At 41.8% G+C, this 18,406-nt stretch overlaps 1 protein-coding gene across 4 annotated transcripts in view; it reads left to right on the top strand.

The window, feature by feature from the left end:
• The window catches only part of PHACTR2 (phosphatase and actin regulator 2), a 138,846-nt gene that overhangs the window by 55,719 nt on the left and 64,721 nt on the right, over nt 1-18,406 (top strand). The window contains exon 1 of one of the 4 annotated variants that reach the window (XM_027751474.2): nt 9,069-9,212. The exons of the other annotated variants lie outside the window; for them this stretch is intronic. Within the exon in view, the coding sequence (XP_027607275.1) occupies nt 9,170-9,212 (43 nt within the window). The 5' untranslated portion in view covers nt 9,069-9,169. Of the gene's footprint in view, nt 1-9,068; nt 9,213-18,406 lie in introns of those variants that run through there. 4 annotated transcript variants of the gene reach the window in all.

The raw sequence follows: 18,406 nt of genomic DNA on the forward strand, positions 1-18,406 counted from the left end.
AAAAATCTACTGTGCTGTGTGTAGTTACACTGAATCAGTTATTAAACAGAAAAGAAAAACAGAAGCAGAAACAAAGAAAAGGAGAAGAAAGGAGAGGGAAGGGAAAGGGAAAGGGAAAGAAAAAGAAAAAGAAGAAGAAAAAGAAAAAGAAAAAGAAAAAGAAAAAGAAAAAGAAAAAGAAAAAGAAAAAAGAAAAGAAAAGAAAAAGAAAAGAAAAAAGAAAAAGAAAAAGAAAAAGAAAAAGAAAAAGAAAAAGAAAAAAAAAAAAAAAAAAAAAAAAAAAAAAAAAAAGAAAAGGGAGAGGAAAAGGAAAGGGGAAGGCATCTAACCATCACACTGATGAGTGATCCTGCACCCCTATGCTGCTTTCTATTACTGTTTTTTCCTGGTTAGGCTGTAGTGGACACACTACTATGAAGTCCTCCATGTGTTCCAAAAAATATACAAGATCTGAACAGTTTTGGGGGCTAATGATACTGTTGTGGTCTTCAGTTTCATATTTTCTGGCTCTTTTGCAACTTTTAGCTACACAGCCTACACATTTCATGAAACCTTTTGCTTTCTATCATTCAAAACCTGCTCCAAGTGTACATATGTTTGGCAAAGGCATCCAAAATGATGTGTTTATTTTGCTTTGGTGCCAAAAAGCAGTGATTCATTAAGGAGCTTGGAAATGTAGAGGTAAGGCCACAGCCAGCAACCACCACACATGCCCTGAAGAGCAGAAAGCTGTGTTTTTCCAAGGAAAATGGTCAGTGCAGCTGGACCAGTATCATGGCAGACTGCTCTGAAGCAAGGAAGCACTGCTGGACAGACTGGAGAGCGCAGAAGTTCTCCCAGATAATTGGGCTTTGCTGCAGCAGCCAGAGGCTGCTGTTAAGCCCATACATGAGAGAGAAAAAATGCCTAAGGGGAACCACTCCAGCCAGTAGGAGACTTTCCTTAAAATGATGAAATAGGGAACTCCAGTACCATTACCACTTCTGTGGTGAACAAAATGCAAGGTGCAACAGGCCTTGAGAGAAGAGATGGAGGAGGAAAGGTGATGTCCTGCAGTAAGAACAGGCCTCCAGCTGCCTTTTGCAGCTTCATTTTCTCTGCTGGGGACATGCCTGCTTGTACCAGTAAAGGGGCATGTTCACTCTGTTTACTGTAGCTAGTGATACAAACTTGAAGCAGCTAAAGCCTTTGAAAACCTGGCAGAAACCTGACTGTTGAGGAACTCTACACTCCGGCATGTCATTGTTACACGATTGCTTCCTTTGTCCCCAGTGGCTTGAACTAGGACAGGCAGAATACTATTTATAATTTTTAATGTAGTCCTTTTTGTCTTTCATCATAAATCTGTAACCCTGGACAAAATTGATATCTGGTGACAAACCCACTGTTGATTGGAAAATGTCTGATGGTTATTTTCTGCCTGGAAAGGAAATGCTGTCCTGTGCTTTCACAGAGCTGCCACTGCACAGTGAGACACCATGCAACAGGAGGTGCTAGGATCCAGGAGCCAGTATGAGGCACAAAGGAAATGATCATGTATGAGCAACATTAGTATCGAGAGTTTTTGTTATTAACAATCAGAAACATGTAGAAGAGTTTTAGAAAATTTAAGGTTTAAATTTTAAACCAAAACTATGGCATTTAAATTATTAAGTATTAGGGTGAGACCTTACAGACTTTGGGGGTGTTCTTCATGTTGTTTTCAGGAGTATATGGTCTAGGATTAGGGACACAGTGTGATCTGGTATGTCAGTTCCCCTTGGTGCTTTAAACAAAGACGGGAGGTAGATTTTTGCAGCATAAACTGCACGATGCTTAGCCCTTCTTGAAAGAAGACAAGATCCTTGCCCTGAATAACACACATTTCTTATGACATATTAATTTTCAGTAAATTCAAATTAAAAAACCATAACACCTAGTGTCAGAAGTGTCTGATTAATCAGGGTCTGAATCTCTCATTTGTTCCCTTTTCATAATATTGCACAAGATGTTCTCCAAAATCTGCATTACACTGCTTCTACTGTTTACATCGGAAGTCTTCAGGCAGCTGAAAACTTTTGAAACAGTAGATTTCAAAATCTGTGAAATAAGACATTTCAGAGATTTTGAATCTCCAAATAATTAGTGAAAACTCCAAATAATTAGTGAAATACTCCAAATAATTAGTGAAATACTCTGGATCTGTGAGAAAACAAAGGTTCCTGTGTAGGCCAGGCTTGATGAAGCAAAGCAAGGGAACTGACTTCAGATCATTACAAGCAAAGTAAGCAAACATTAGCAACAACCGCAGGATGAAGGAAAAAGTCAAAAAACTCAGAAGGATATAAAGTTTTAGAATTTGCCTTTAAGGAACAACAGGGAAAGAAAACATGTTTGAAAGATATTGTGGAATAGAACTGGAATGGGGATAAAGCATGTAGAAATTGAAATGTATGAAGAAAGTGTAGAGGGGGTTTAGGGCAGCTTCTGAAGCTGAGGAGCATGCACAGGAGATGAGTAGATCTGCTCTCCATGACTCCCAAAATGTTTGTGTTGGGACCATTTTCCTTCTATTTTCTGCCTTTCAACCGCACACATTATGTAAATTACTTCAAAAGTTCAGTGCATACAGTACCACAAGAAACTGCAAAGTATTATTCAAATAAAGATTTTTCAACATACTTGCAATGTTCAAGTCTGTAGAAGTCTTTCCTACGAAAATTTTCCAGGCAGTTACTTAATATAGGCAAGAGCAATGTTAAATTAAAGGGTACAACAGAAGAAAGTCACAGATCAGATGATAAAACCACACAAGTAGATCCATAAGCATTCATTACTAACCATTTAAAATCATTTTGATGTACTGTTGTGCAAGTTTCTTCTAGGTACAGGTAAAAGTCCTGAGTCAGAGAGCACAAAGAAAGGCCCACAGCTGAGGGCATCTAGCACACACCTAGATAATAAATTATTGAACTGCTGTTGCCATGAATTGTTTACCTGCTTCTTAGTGTCTAAAACTGACTTGCAAACTGTTACGGTGAATAATTTAGAGCAGCAAACAGCTTTGCAAGTGCAGAACCTATTTGCAGATAATTTGTGAGCAGAAAAAAACCTGTCTGTGCCAAATCACCAGGAATGAGTTTGTCCAGCTGTACTGTCTTTCCTGTGTTTGACAGCTAACAGCTGGTAAGGATGAATAAGAACAGACATTGAAACAGGAGTCAAGATCACCTGAATACTAAAATGAGTCTGAGCCCTTCAGATCTTCCATAAGTAAGGGCCTTGCTACTTGTCACCCAATGCAATCTTAATGTGAACAAGCATATCTCATTCAAAAAATCTCTGTTACATATTTTAATCAGAATAGCCCTCATTTGCATATTAACGCCTCTGATCCAAGGCTGATCCAAGGCTTCCAAATTTAGAGACTGAACCACAGAAGCTCCTCTCAGTGCTGTACGGTTACCTTCCATTCTGCTATGTAGATATTATGTACCACAGGTTTTTATGAGGAAGGAAGACTGGTGGTGATCACTGACAAAGACAAGAGCCTCTTTTTTTAAAGAAGATTTCAAGTTCATTTTTTTGCCTAATACATGGGCATTGAAAATGGGAGATGACACTGATGAGAACATAGCATTGCTAAATAAAAGTAAAAAAAGGACACAGAAAAATATTTTAAAATATTTTCAAATGAGAGAATAATGTAGAGTTATTAAAAAAGTCCCTGGTTATTAAAAGGAAATGGCCTAAATTCCCAATACAATGCCAGCATAATCCATGAATATGGCCTGTAATTTTATTTTGACAGTGCCAAACTGCATTCAGTTTCACAGAAAACAGAACTAGATTTTTAGCTCAACTACAGCTGATGTTTCAGTCTTAAGCACACAAACTGATTTTGGTGATACCCTCCCCAAACTCTTCCCTTTTGTAAATGCAGGTTTTCTACAAGTAGGTACAAATTCAGTGTCATCATTATAAACCTTAGTGTGACCCATGACAAAAAAATTACCTGGCTTCTTGCTTGTGTTTGCTCATGCCATAACCTCTGCTTTGTTCATTAAATCATACAGCTTTGCAGCCTACTGGACACTGTGCTGCTCATCTTCCAGCAGTTCTGCACACTGACAGGAGTTGTGGGTGGGCAGGGTGGGAGGACCACCTGTCTGTTCATTTTTGTTCTAGACTCAATGCTAAAATTTTTTCCTGTTATAAGGCTGAATGTGTTTGCCAGTCCTGCATTATGAATCCTGGGATTGAATGTGATAGCCTGTCCTTGTAGCTTCTGTTATATTTAATGCCATAAATTAATCTCAATGACTGAAAGAATAGTTATACAAATTCACCTTTCTAAAATACCTCTTTACTTTTGTACAAGCCTACAGAACTTTAAAGACTGGGCAACAGCATCCTACAAGTTGTAGGTCATCTATTGCTATCCATCATCCCAGTATAGTAAACACACTGAAATAGAGCTGTCTTTGAAACTTTATTGATGGGAAGGAATTTGGTCTTTGATATGTGAGACAGATTATTGTGTGTATTATTTCATTCTAACTTTGGAACAAATTGGAAGTTTCACATCATCTTCCATGAAGAGATCTCGTATCAGTCATTTAGATAAGTGCAATATGCTTGTTTTACAAACACTTCTGAAATTCATGAAGAAGCTATTCTTCCTCTTTTGATGGAATATTTCAGTTCCTGAGGGTCAGCAGAGTGTCTATTTTATTTATCAATACTCAACAGAATAACTTGGGTCAAGAAGGGAAGGACTGTGTGAGCAGCATGAGGCAATCAGATAACTGCAGTATTGTTACTGACGCTGAAATTTCAAATCTAACTGGGACACTGGGTCCAGGAACCCGATTGATGCTGATGTATCAGAACAGTCTGGCGTGACTTACTGGCAACTGTTGTACCCATCAGCTTCCCCACCTTCCTTGGGATGTTTCAACATCTTGTTATAGTATTAGTACAAGACTAGCCCTGGATAAAAAGGTCCTGAAATTCTCACTTTCATCTGCCCTGCCCATTTTTGCTTTGCTTGCAACTGTGGATTTCCAGGAACTCCAGAAGACTACAATAGCTCAAAAATGCTGAGCAGTCCATTTGTGTGTTTTATCCTTTTAGCTGTTTAAAGGAAAAGTGGAATATACATCTTAACACATCATAGATAAAGCCATCTAAATCCTAAAAAAAAAAAAAAAAAGAAATTATAGCAAATAAAGGTGTATTTTATCTACATAATTGTAATCTCAAATCTCTGCTACAATCAGTTGTTATCAACCACTATTGTACCCTTAAACTTTTAACTGTCCTAAACACCAACTGCCAACATGGCAAGAAATGTAATGCACAGATGAGAACACCTCTATCATACTGCAGAATAAAAGTCCACGGACAACTGAATGTTTATGTATTTTGTGTGGATGCTCAAATGGGAATGTCAGCAGGGTGATAAAATCCCTTCTGTGTGGAGGCAATTACATAAATATAGCTCTGCATATGAGAAATGTCATATCTTGGCTTTCAACAGCCCAATTTCTCTTACAGGTCACATTGTAGACACCTTTTTGTACAGTCTTGAGGATTCATGGTTCACTCCCTCCCATCAGTGAGTCACAAGCTGAATTCTTTAATCAAATGGCTTAAAAGGCAGGATTTAAGCAGAAAAGTGCTATTGTTTTTTCTAATTTGATCTTTAATGACTGTGAGTACCTGAGATGTATACATTGCTCCTTTGCATCTTTAGGCAGGAAATAAAGCAGAAAGAGACATAACCATTGTATGCACCTGTACCATTTTATATATTCAACCAGTATTCCCAATTCAGGATCAAAATAAAGTATTTATTTTTGCCCACTTTACGAAAGATGAATAAAGAATCTATGGTGCTGGTATTGGATGTTGGCAATTATCTCGTCCATCATGAATAAAAATCCCCTTAATAAGAACTTTAAATTTTCAAATGCAAGTAAATTGTTTCTTCTTTACTGGTTGCTCTTTTGGGTAAATTTTTATAAGCAGAAGCTACATTTTCTGATTCTATACAGCATAATGCCTATAACCTGTTAGTGCTATAAATCAACACTGATGTTCCCTAATAGAGCTTCCATCCCCTACTTTCTAAAGTTGTAACCATGTCTGATTAGTTCTACAACATACCACTGAGCATTGCTGAGGTATGAAGACAGAACCCTTAAAAAGGAGGTGTCTGTAGGGAAAACATATAGAAGAAAGTCACTACCTTCAATTAACTTAGGAAGAAACAAACCCCAAACAGACAGAGTAACCAAACCAAAAGAAATTGGCAACTAATTCAACTAATTCAACTAAACTCATTTTATCAGCTCATGAATCAACCTTGGGGAGTTTATTACTTCATGTGAATCATAGCAGACAGATGACATATACTTTTGCATTGTAAACTGGGCTTTTACGCAGCAGGAGAACACAATTTCCTTTGATAAAATTAATGAGATTCACCAGAGGCAGACAGGAACACTTTTAGGTTCCTGTTTACAAGTGTCTCCAAAGAGGTAACTCGAGTTTCTCAAAACAAACTCTTTAAAAATAATTTTTCAAGGTAAGAAAAATGAATGTGCCAAATTGCATGCAAAAAAAAAAATCCCAAGAAATAAATGACAGAAGTTGTCTGTTCAACAAGCTGCCCTTCTGAAAGACTTTCCTTGGGTTGGACGAAGGCACCACTAAATCACCTACTTTGCCCTTGGTTCCCACTGCATAATTTAGCCTCGTGTCTCTGTATGAGTACCACTTAGTTGTCTTCAACTCCGTGCTTTGTACAGGGCCTGGAGTTGGAGGTGTCAGGCAAAGAGTCTTTCCTTCAGTGTTTGAACATCCAGGACTGTTGCAATGCTATTCTCTCCTTGCAAAGGCACTGTTAGATTAAAACGCAGCACATCAGTCTTTCCTGAATGCATTGGCACTAACTTTCTTCACACCTTTTGTTCAAGAGTGCTTTCTGCAATTTCCATCTCATGTCTTTCAAGCTGTCTCCCATCATCCAGTGGTATTTTAAGGGGCAGAAGACACTGAACACAGGACACCACTTTTTGTCTGATAAAAAGCACAACTATCTAATGGGAATTCTACCTGCCCCTTTCCTATTTGCACATATGTATGTGGATATCAGATCTCTTTTGTATCAGCACTAGTTCACTAGGAGCTCGTGTTGAATTTTGCCAAGCTCCTGCATGGAGAAACTTTCTAAGATACTCTCCTTGGCCCTGTAGGTAGTGTTACTCCATCCTGCAAGTCTGGCGTTTTTTTGACCCTATTAAAACTTACTTGTTTGAAAGAGCTGAATTTATTAAATAATCCAGATAACTCTGTGACTGCCTTGTCCTCATTATCACTCTGGTAATATTTATTCTGTCTAAAATTGCTGTTGGTGATGATTTATGTAGTCTTTTAAAGCTGTCTGAAATAACACTTTTTTAGATTGCTGGTGAAAACACTGACGAGCCTCCCATAGCTCCCCAACAGAAACACCCTCATTAAATGGTACTGCTCCTTGAACAATTGATCTGCTTTTCATTTAGTCTTCATCTGTTTGTGCTTTATTAATTTTGTGTTGTCTTCACTTTTTTCTCTCTTACTAAATCAAGTACCTAGCAGAAGTCTATTCCACTCAAGCCTCAGGCAATTTAACACATAATCATATAAAACAAGGAAATAAAAGGTCTGTTTACCAGGACCTATTTTCTATAAAATACCCATAAAGACTAGCATTAGTTGTGTTCTTTTCTATTCACCATATATTAGCTGAGAATCTAATATATTAGCTGACAGTCTTCTGCCTACTACACAAGCCACAGCTACTTGTGGTGCTCCATTTGTGTCCTTAGTGTTAGGGCCCCACACTAACACAATTCTCCATCTCCTGAAGCATCACCACAGCGCCAACACATGCAAAGAACAGCAGGTCAGACATCTCTTTAACCCCTCTAGGATTTCCCTCTAGGATTTCCAGACCACTGAGAAATATAGTAATTTCACCATATGGCTGCTGATAGGTGTTCTTTGGATGAGCCTTGAGTGTCCTTCTGTGATGCATGTGCATCTCCCTGCTTGTTTCTAGATACTGCATAGTAATACCTTTTTGGGGGGGGGTTACATTTTCTTTTTTTTTTTTTTTTTTTTTGTCACTGGTAACAGTTGCTAGCTCTAGCTCTAGCATTAAACTTGGTCTAGTGAGCTGAGCATTAAGCTTGTATCACTGCTTAGATTATACTTATGCATTAAAGAAAACAAACCATTATTCCTTTTGCCCTAGCTATATGTACAATCGCTATTTCCCTCCCATCTTCCCCATAAATGTATCCCATTGATTCTGACGCTTCTTGTCACTTGTTATTGCAGAGTTCTGTCTGGATGTTGCTGTCTTTGACTATCTTCTTTCTTTCAAAATTAAAAGTAGTCCTGTCTTTGATTACTCACCTGTGGGTGAGGTGAGGGTCGGGCACTTTTCCAGACCTGCTCTACAGCCAGACTAGGGCTGGTAACGACTCCGTGCCCTGCCCAGCCACTCGTTTTCCACTCGTGGCGGTAGCACAGCCCTGAAAACTGCCCCCAGCAGTGAAGCACCTCCGAGCAGGGCAATGGGGATTCGTTCCCTGAGATTGCCTCAAGTTTCCCCTGTACTTTGGCGATAAGGAGGGGTGGGAATAACTGTGTGTCTGGACTAACCCTGTGGGCTTCGGAGAGGGGAGGGTGGTAGACAGACACCGGGACACCGGGACACGCTAACTGGGAAGCCTCGCCAGTTACGCACCGTCTTTTCCGATCTCCGTGTAACTAAGGTGGTTTTCCTTTCCTTTTTTTTTTTAATTTTTTTTTTTTAACTTATTAAAAACTTTTGCGCTCCCCCCCCGGGCAGGGACCCGGGCTGGGAGCGGAGCGCAGCCCCGGCCGGGTGGGGCCGAGGCACCCGGGGGCGGGGTGGAGCGGGGCGGGGGTGGAGGCGGAGGGTCCCGGGTCCGCGGCCGGCGGCCGGGCGGCGATGACAGGCAGCCGCCGGCCCGCAGCCGCCGCGGGAACAGCCGCCCCCCGCCCGCCGGCGGGGAGCGCGGCCCCGGCCAGCACTGGGATGGCCCCTCGGGAACAGCCGCGGCGGAGGCTGTGCGCCCGGCGGGCGGCGTGACCGCCTCCCGGCCCAGCCATGGGACAGACCTCGGTCTCCACGCTGCCCGAGCCGGCCGGCGGTGAGTACCGAGGAGCGCCCGGCGGGGAGGAACGGGAAGCGCGGCCGTGGCGGCGGCGGGGGCAGCCCACGGTCCTGGGAGAGCAGTGCCCGCGGTCCCCGGGTCGCCGGCGCTCGCCCGCCCCTTCGGACCGCAGCGGGGACGCGAGGGACGGCCGCTTTTCAGGCTGCCCCGTCCTGCTCGGCAACCGCCGGGGGGTGAGAGGCTCCGCCGTGCCCCCCACCTCCCTGGAGGTTCGAGGTTACTTTTTGCCCCCGTTATTAAATAAATAAGTACGAAGGCGAAAAAAAAGAAAGGGGAAGGAAAGGAGCTCTGGCACCGCGCCCAGTAGCGCGGCTAGTAACCCGCCCAGCTGGTTGCTTTTGGCTCCAGGACGTTTTTTGTGTAAGCAGACTGCTGAAAATAAATAAATAGCGAGTGAGTAGAACTGTATTTTGTTTTGTTTTGTTTTTCATTTTTCTCTTCAATAAAATAGTCCTAACTGTTTGCAACTTTTTGAAGATAGTACAGACTACTTGGGAATGCTGTTTGGAGGCATGTTAGGATAACCCAATGTGTTTTAGTTACTGAAAAACAGAGCGTGTCTCTTGCCACAATAATAGGATGTATAATCTAAATTAACTCCAGCGAGGTTTGAAGTTTCCTGCGAAAATGTCACTTGCATGCATGTTTTTCCTCAACGCTTGTTTCCTTGCATCCAGTTAAAAAAATGAGAAAATCCTGTTGTGGAATTTAATTCTGGAGGTTGAACTTTATCCTTAATTTGCTTATAGCTGTTAATGTGGGACTGTTTTGTCAAACAGGAGACAGTGCAACAAAGTTTCTTTTTTCCCCTTGTTTTTCCTTCATGGGTGTTTCGAAGGATAGTTTTAGTAATAGCACATACGTTTTCAGAAGAGCTCCATTATGTTCTTAGTCACACCATCCCAGTCAAAACCTTGGATTATTTCCTCACCTGTCAAACACTGCATGAAAGAGAAATTGGACCATTTCCAACAATTGTCACCATCCTGTTGAAGGTTTCACCTAGTAGCCAGCATGATAGGATTATTTCAAGGTAGGCACTGGGAAACAGATGGACTGGTTAAAAATCTTTGATCGCTTTTTTGTGCAGGAAGTTGAGGAAATGGTTATGTACAAAAGTCTGCTGTGAGAGTATTTTGCCCTAGGGGAGCCCATATCTTGACCAAGGATAGCTGTGGTGTCTGTGTTCCCTTGGCTCAGTGCTAATGAACAATAAGTTTTACCTAAAAGGAAAAAAAGTCACCCTTGAATTCTTTCCTAACTGAAACCAAACTTTTCAACCAGGAGCAGTAAGAGACTGCTATCTGAAGATGTAAGTTACTATGATGCTACCTCAGTATTGCCAAGTAAATTCTGGTTACCTCCGTTTTAACAGCACTTCCCTTTATGATGAGACAGTGGCAGTGGTAGTGCCTCCAGGAGGTTCCACAGAAGAGTAATCTCACTGCGCTTTGAGCCCCGTTGAAATTGTTGGGAGGGTATATCCTCAACAAGAAGCCATAGGGGCAGGTGGGTTTCCGGGTGGCATGGAGTCTTGGGGGTGCAATCATTTGTTTTCTCTAGTTTTGCTGGTATGGTCTGGATACTTGATACATTGCAAAATTTAGGAAGCCCTGTCCAACTGTGATCAGGGCAGGAGAATGACCTCCATTGGTTCCTGTTTCATAGGTTGCCCCTTAGGCAAGCAAGCCTAAAATCTTCATTGATTTTGGCATGCTAGCCAGCTACAAGCCATTTAAGTCTTTGACAGCTGCTAGAGATTAGAGTTGAAGGAGATATCTGTCTTGCACACACAGGGATTACAAATCTGTTTTAGTGCTAAGGAATCAATAGTACATTCAGATCCTCAGTGAGCCACACAAAAGCAGCTATGAGAAGTTGCTTGCCTGTTCGCTCCCTTTTTTCCCCCAGCCATGCCAGCCTGCAAGGGCTCAAACCCTGCCCTGTGATCCCTGCCCTGTGATCCCCTCAGCTGGATGCAGGGGAAGGCACCACTATTAAATCACTGTGGGGACTTTGGATGGACTGGTAAGGTGAACATGGTTTGATGTACAAAACTAAAGTAAAAGATTTTTCCTGAAAGTCATAATGTGTTAGAAGAGATAAAATATATGCATAATACAATATTCGGGATGGAACCCAGCCAGTGTCCTGCAGGGTTTTTATTAAGATTTCCTTTAAATGAAAGGTTTTAGTCTTGGAAAGGGAAATATATACTGAAGTAGTTAAACAGATCAAGGTCCTAGTGTCACTTTCCCATTGGGTTAAGGGCAGGACTGAGGCCTAACCATAAAATTCAGAAGTCCTTCTCAACCGGAGAAACATAGACTCATACCAGATAGATTAGCATGCCTATGAAGAGAGGAAAAATCAGTTTTTTGTAGCCCATTGGAACTTCCTTTAGCAATGCTGTCTTGCTAGAGTTTGCCATCAGTTGCGCATGAGTGGGTGTTGAAATGTTTTGGACAGGAGGATCAGGGCTTTAATCATCTCCCATAACTGTGAGCGGTAGATGAGCAGCAAAGAAGGTCTTGGATGTCCACAGGCAGCTTTTGCTCCTTCTCTTCAGTTACAGCTTTTCAGTAATTTAGTTAAATTTTTTGAAGCTTGTTTGTTATTTGCCGTGGTTAAAAATGTGAACAAACAGCAATTGCAAGAGGAGCTTGCAAAGACAGTATCGATATGTTGATAAGGAAGAGCACGTATTGCCTTGTTCCTTTTCCTTCCTCTTCTCTGATTTTCCCATGCCTGGCAGGACTTGATTACTGTGCTCTCTCTCCATTCACTGACTGGAGTTCAGTGCTTTTGGGGGTTATCAGCAATCATGTGCAAAAGCTGTCACTTCTGTTTTCTCATCTACAGTTTATCAAAGGGCAGCAGAGCTGTACGCTTTTTTCAGTCTTTTTTTTTCCTTTTGGATTTGCTCTTGGGTAGTTCAGAACCAGCCACAGTATGGAGAAACAGCAAAGTCATCAAGTGGAGGCATGACCAGTGTGTTGGGAAGGTAACATTTCAAAGCAGAACTAGTTAGGTGATGAAAGATTTTTGTTGTTTCTTGAATAGCAATGCCTTGTCAAGAAAGAAATTTCCAGTAAAAACAGACCTAGTAGTGTTCCTGAGAAGAGGTCAGGCAGCTCAGCATGAAGTGTGAAGCACAAGCAGAGGGAAAGGACAAGTTGCAAAGTCTCAGGAAACTCTTGCACTGATGATCGAGATGCTCATCAGGGCCAGTTGAAGACTGGGGTCAGATCCCTGTGCTGACCTCCTGTGCCAAGAACATAATCTGTGGGTAGGAGTTCCTTCTGTCATATACATTTTGCAGAAACAGAGCACAAACTGTAATCCTTCTACAGACCCAAAGATTTTTCATGGGCATGAAAATGTACTTCAACAGCACAGAAAAACCATTTCCCGCTCAGCTCCCCCCTTGAGATGAAAGCAGTCAGTGGAAGGATCCTGTTGTTTGTTGACCTTGGCACTCGGTGAAATGATTCTCATAGGTCAGAAGTGAACATGTTTCTCAGACTGCTCCTTTTCATCTCTCTTGGCTTTGTGGGATTTCCTGCTCATGGACAAGGAAATAGCAGCTTCACCTGTGTCTGTGCAGAGGAATTGTCATTTCCTTAACTAGGCAACTTTGTCCTAATCCTGTAATGAAATGGAAAACTAATATTTGTTTCAGCAGTTGTAGGTGTTGGTAAACAAACTAATTGGTTAGCAGTTCAGCAATTCCAGGACTTGTCTAATAAGAGAAGTTATTCCAGTAGTATTCTTCATTACTACCTACTTGTGAGCCTTACTGAGGGTGCTGTTATGGGGCAAGCCCTTCTGTTCCTGAAGAGCTGGACATGGAAATACTCAGCCATAGATTTGAATCCTCATTCTAACTCAGTCTATGAATCTGAACACTATGAATCTGAATGTGCAGAAAAGCCCTTACAGTAATAATTCTAAAGAGTTTTTAAAAGGAAATTGATTTTTCTCCTCCAGCTACTTTTATTTTCAAAGGTGGAAGAACTTTGATATCATTGCACTTTACAGGAGGACATTTCAAAGCATTTACAGGTGCAGCGAGCTACTCCCAACACACCTGTCAGCTGGTCATTTCAGGTTTTGATGCACTTGAAAGAATGGAAAGCAGAGCTGTTGAGCTGAAATGTCAAGTCCCATTTGATGTGAAGCCCTAAATGACTTGTCCACAGCCACAAAGGACATTCTGGGCAGAGTTTCATCTTCCGTATTTTGGTTGGGGCCTTTGAGGCTGAACCCTCATAATATTTCACGGGGAATCCTATTCCTTTTTTCTCCCCTTTTTTATGCTTTTGTAAGTTATGCAAGATTTATAAGTATAATGTAAAGGTGTATTGTTTTCATTTGCTACTAAATTTACATCCAAGACTTTTCAGTTTTTGGGAAACACTTTCTTCACCCTACCAGTATCGTCAGATGGGGCTTCAATTGTGACAGCTCCAGAATTCGGGTTAAGTAAGTATGCAGTTTGCCTCAGACTTCAGGCTGATAGAGTGGATATTTTGGATACCTAGTCAAAGGCATAAAAAGCCCATGTTTTCAGACAGAATGGGTAGCTGTGGATTTACCTGCTACTAGTGAGAACTGCAAGAGCTTTTAAAAAGTAGGTGCTTGTGTTTCTTGAGAAGTTTCTGTGAAAAGTAATGGCAACTGCTGAAGGTGTAGGTTTCAGCTCCCCACACCATAAATCTGATTTGTGCTGTTGATGAGGGTCTGAGTGTGAACATGTAGAATGAATCACTATTTATAGAGAAAAAAATGTGCACACTTTTAAGTATTGCATGTTTATAAAATATAAAATGTGTGTGCTGCCACATACTCTGTGATCTACCAGAGCAGAGCGGGGCCCCCCACGGCTGCAGCAGTTGCTGCTGGCCCAGCCAGAGCTCCTCAGCTGTGGCAACAGCTCACTGCAGGGGAAGCTGCAACCTGAGCCTGCACCAGGCATGGCCCAGAACACAGGTCTCATAAGGACACAGGGGACCAGTTACAACACAGGGACTGCATGTGTGTGAAAATAAAGGTGTGGTGCTCAACAGGTTCCAGGTCAATGTCTCACCTCTTCTCACTCTGTTGCCACTTCAAGGATGACCGGAAATTCTCCTCGTTTAGCTGCCAGGGTGTGTGACCTTTCATGTCAGGCATGCCAGCTGAGGTATCTTTATGTGCTGATGTTTGGTAGCTGTTAATCACCTGTTCGCAGTGTTAATCATCAGCTTCCTCATCTGCCATGAGGAGAACCAGAGTTGGCTCCTGGGGAGTCATCGTGGGCAGGGCGGCAGAGTCCTGCCAGCTGCCTGGGTTTGTGTGGGGGTTCTCTTCTCAGATGACCACCCCGATACTTCCCTCAGATGAAAAGCTCATGGAATATCTTGTTTCCTGCTGAGCCCCGTGTGCTAAGCCCCACTGACAACTGATCCCACTCCACTGGGTCTGAGCCACCCTTTGGATCAGTTGTCCTTCCTTTCCAGATCCTCTTTCTTGGCTTTCTTACTGCTCCTGAGTAATATGGCCTTGTTCTTAGGTGGTGTTTTCTGTTACATATTTCAAAATGCTTTCCAGTCCTTTTTATCTTATTCCTTGTTTTAAATGGGAAAACTTATCATAAGGAGGTGGGACAGCGCCTAAGACGCAGCCAGGAGGAAATCAAAGAGCTCCCAAGTCCTCATCAGTGAGGCATCAGTCTTGGGTCAATCATTGGTAGATTTTTAAAAATACTTCAGCAAATAGCCTGCTTCCAGAACTTATTTCTGCCCATTGCATTTAAATTGTAACAGTGGCTTGAAAGATATTTCTGATATACAGAAATACCCCAACCAGCTGCCGTTCAGTCCCATATGGAGAAGTAATTTCTGAAGTGTCCATTCATTGCCTTCTGTAGTTGGCACAAGGGGAATTCCTGATCCTGTTGTTCTTCTGATACAAAAGGATTTTCATTCTAGTAGGGCCAGCGCTAGGCATAGGAAAAAAAGAGAGGAGTTAGTTTGCTGGTGATGATAGAATGTCTCTAGTAACAGGCAACAGTGGCTCCGGTCTGTTTTGCCCCCAGCAGATCCCAGAGAGTGAGGCTGGTTGCTGGTGCTCCTGCTGAGACAGCAGCCAGGATGTAGGTGTGTGTCAGGGAAGGAGGCAGTTTGGTTTTGATTGTGTCCCTGAGCCGCCAGTATTCAGTTTCGCCAGGGCTGATGAGAAGCTTTCAGTCAGGCCTGGGTTCAAGCCACATGAAGATATTGATGTATAAAATATGTGCAAAATTGAAAAAGAAACTGTGAGTACAAACCATGAGCAGGGAACATAGGCAGATAAGTGAGGGGGTTGGTTTGTTATTTTATTTCATGCCCCCAAAATAAAGTCTAAGGCAAAGCATGACGTGGAGTAATTTATATTGCCTTGTATGTGAACTCTACAACCCCTAGACTGTCAAGTGTATTTTTGGGTAAGTGTAAAATCACAGTGGGGTCCAGAGTGTGCCGTTTCCTACAGTGTCTTATGATCAAAATGGTTCAGTAGGAATGAGGTGGGAAGGTCACGGTGAACATCCAGGTGATGCAGGGTGTGAAGATGGACTGTTTTTTCTTCTCACGGTCTTTGACCAGAATCACATGGGTGACAGTGCTGCATATCCTCTCTTCTCGGTTTTGGGGTTTTTTCCCCCTTTTTTTCTGGATTTAAATATTACAATATGTGAATCAATTTAACCTTGCCTGTTTGTAGTCCACAGAGTAGTTTGGACTACCAGTCAGCACAGACCATGCAATTACCTCTGGTAATCTTATGGTGGCTCATTATTAGGAAGTTTGACTTAAGACTTGAGTTTCTTGCAAGGCTTGATACAAGGTCGCTGCATAGGAATATGAATTTCTTTTGTCTTTGACTTGGTTTTTGGGTCCTTGGAAAGAAAGTCTCTGTCCAAAGGGAAAGTCTTATTTATCTTTGTGTTCTCTCAGTGCTTTGTACAGTTGTGATGATCAGTGTAAGTGGGGAAAAGCTAGGGAGAAATGAGGATCTATGGTTGATCCATCATTGTATGGAAGTCTAGGGTATGCTGTGAGATGGCATGCAAGTAAAATGAGACTGTATAATAAAATATTATAATAATACTATAAAACTGTGATAACACTTGTTAATTGACGGATCAGAGTGTTAATATCACACCTATATCAATGGTATCTTTGTGAAAATGAAGTTTTATATGAAAAGATAAGGGCTATGTTGCCTTTTTCTTCTCTCATTCCCGCATTGGTTTCGTATGAATTGTAGTGATGTTTTGCCTAGTGGAGTTAGACTGTGATACAGCTGTCCTAACATTTGAAACCATGTGAGCAAAACCAGTTCTATTTCCAAATCAGCCTGCATTCCTCGCCCCTGAGAATGTGCTTTTTTTATTAGTGTTCCAAGATGTCTTCACTCTGACTATCTGCCCAAACTGTCACCAAATCCTCGTCAGGTAGATGGACCATCATAATTTCAGTGTTATTTAATTCTTTTTGTATTTTCTAAATCTGAATTTTTTAATGTATTGCCCAGTAAAAATCCAAGAATGGTGCAGAGGCCTTAGGTGTTGACTGGGCTTTAAAGCCTGGGCTATTACTCCTCATGCAAACAAATCACATAGTTTATAGTCTAGAGATAATTCATGAAAAATAGCGACAATCTCTAATTGATTTAAGATAGCTAGGTGGTTTGCACTATAAGAATAACTGTGATACACCATGAAACTTGATGTTGTCACTGCTATAATATAATTTACATTTGCAGCTTAAAACGTTGCTTACAAGACTTAGAGACCCATGGGGACTGTTTTTCAAACTTAAGAATTTTTCTTTATTGCTTGAAGCCTCAGGTCAGAAAGTTAACTCTCGACTGGGGATTTATCACCCCTGGTTTTATTTCTGGGGTTTGCAACATGGTTGATGCCCACTAAAATTATTGTTGTTTTGCTTGACCCTTTCTGATGAGGAAGACAGGGCTCTTCATGCCTTCTGCCTCCGTGGCTGTAGAGCAAGGACAGGCAACAGAAAGTAACAGCTTCTGTTTAGTAGTCAGATGAACTAAGTAAAATAGCATTGTCTTGAGAGAAATTTGGTCTGAATACCCAGGAAACTTCATGAGAGGACAGCCTGGCACTGGAGAGGATGGTGTGCTGAAGAAACAAACTACAGCAGGGGGAGCCTGGAAGCCAGAATGTGGAAGGTTTCTTGCCCATGGCAGAGGGGTTAGAACTAGATGATCTTTAAGGTCCCTTCCAAACCAAAACATTCTGTGATTGTAGGAGCCAGGCTTTGCAGTTCAGCACAGCCTGCTGCAGTCAGGTGCCCCAGTGATCTTCTTTCTCAAACCAGGAGCTAGGAAGCCAGCACCACGTGCCAGTGTCTGTGTCTTCATCCTCAGCAGACTGCAGCTTCTGCTGATGTATCCCAGTTACCAGTATAAGTCAGTGTGTGTTGTTGCACAGATGCCTAAAGGAATAGCAGTTCGTGGAAGAGCCCAATGATGTAGCCCTAGGTTACATCTGTCTGTGCCCCAAGTCAGCTTTTACAAATGCTGTAGGGAGTGCGATGCCCACATACTCCTAGCCAGTGTTTGCCTATGAGGCCCTCATGAGCCTCAGCATGGCTTGGAGATCTCTCATCTCTACTGTTGAAGGGGCACACAGAGATTCCTACTGCTTGGGCACCAAGCCAGTGAAGTTCACTCACACAGCAGCATCCTGAGTTAAAAATGTGGTGTGACTGAATAGCAAGGGAGGGTCCCATTTGTGACTCTTCTCCCAATTGCTCTCCTTGCTTATAACCCCCAGAGATCAACTTACCTGAGGCATTTATGTCACAACAAGCAAGATAAAGTCACCCAGGCTGAAAACTAACCTTCTGTGGGCTTTCTTTTCTGTCTTTTTTTTTCCCCAAGATCCTGGATGAGTCAACAAAGAAATGACACTTTTATTGTGTGCTTATGGAACAGATTTAGTGGGATACAATCAATTAATTTGAGTCACATTACAACCTAAAGTCACTGCAAGCTGGTGGGAAATGATTTTTAGATACTAGCAGTCCTTATGAGAAGAAAAATAAAACCCCAACAGTTAATTGCCAAGAAATTTGACATGTTTAAATTACACATTTATAATGTTTTATAATTTA

This window comes from Pipra filicauda, unplaced genomic scaffold (genome assembly GCF_003945595.2).
Source record: "Pipra filicauda isolate LSUMZ 115617 unplaced genomic scaffold, ASM394559v2 scaffold55_size4083901_pilon, whole genome shotgun sequence".
NCBI lineage: Eukaryota > Metazoa > Chordata > Aves > Passeriformes > Pipridae > Pipra > Pipra filicauda.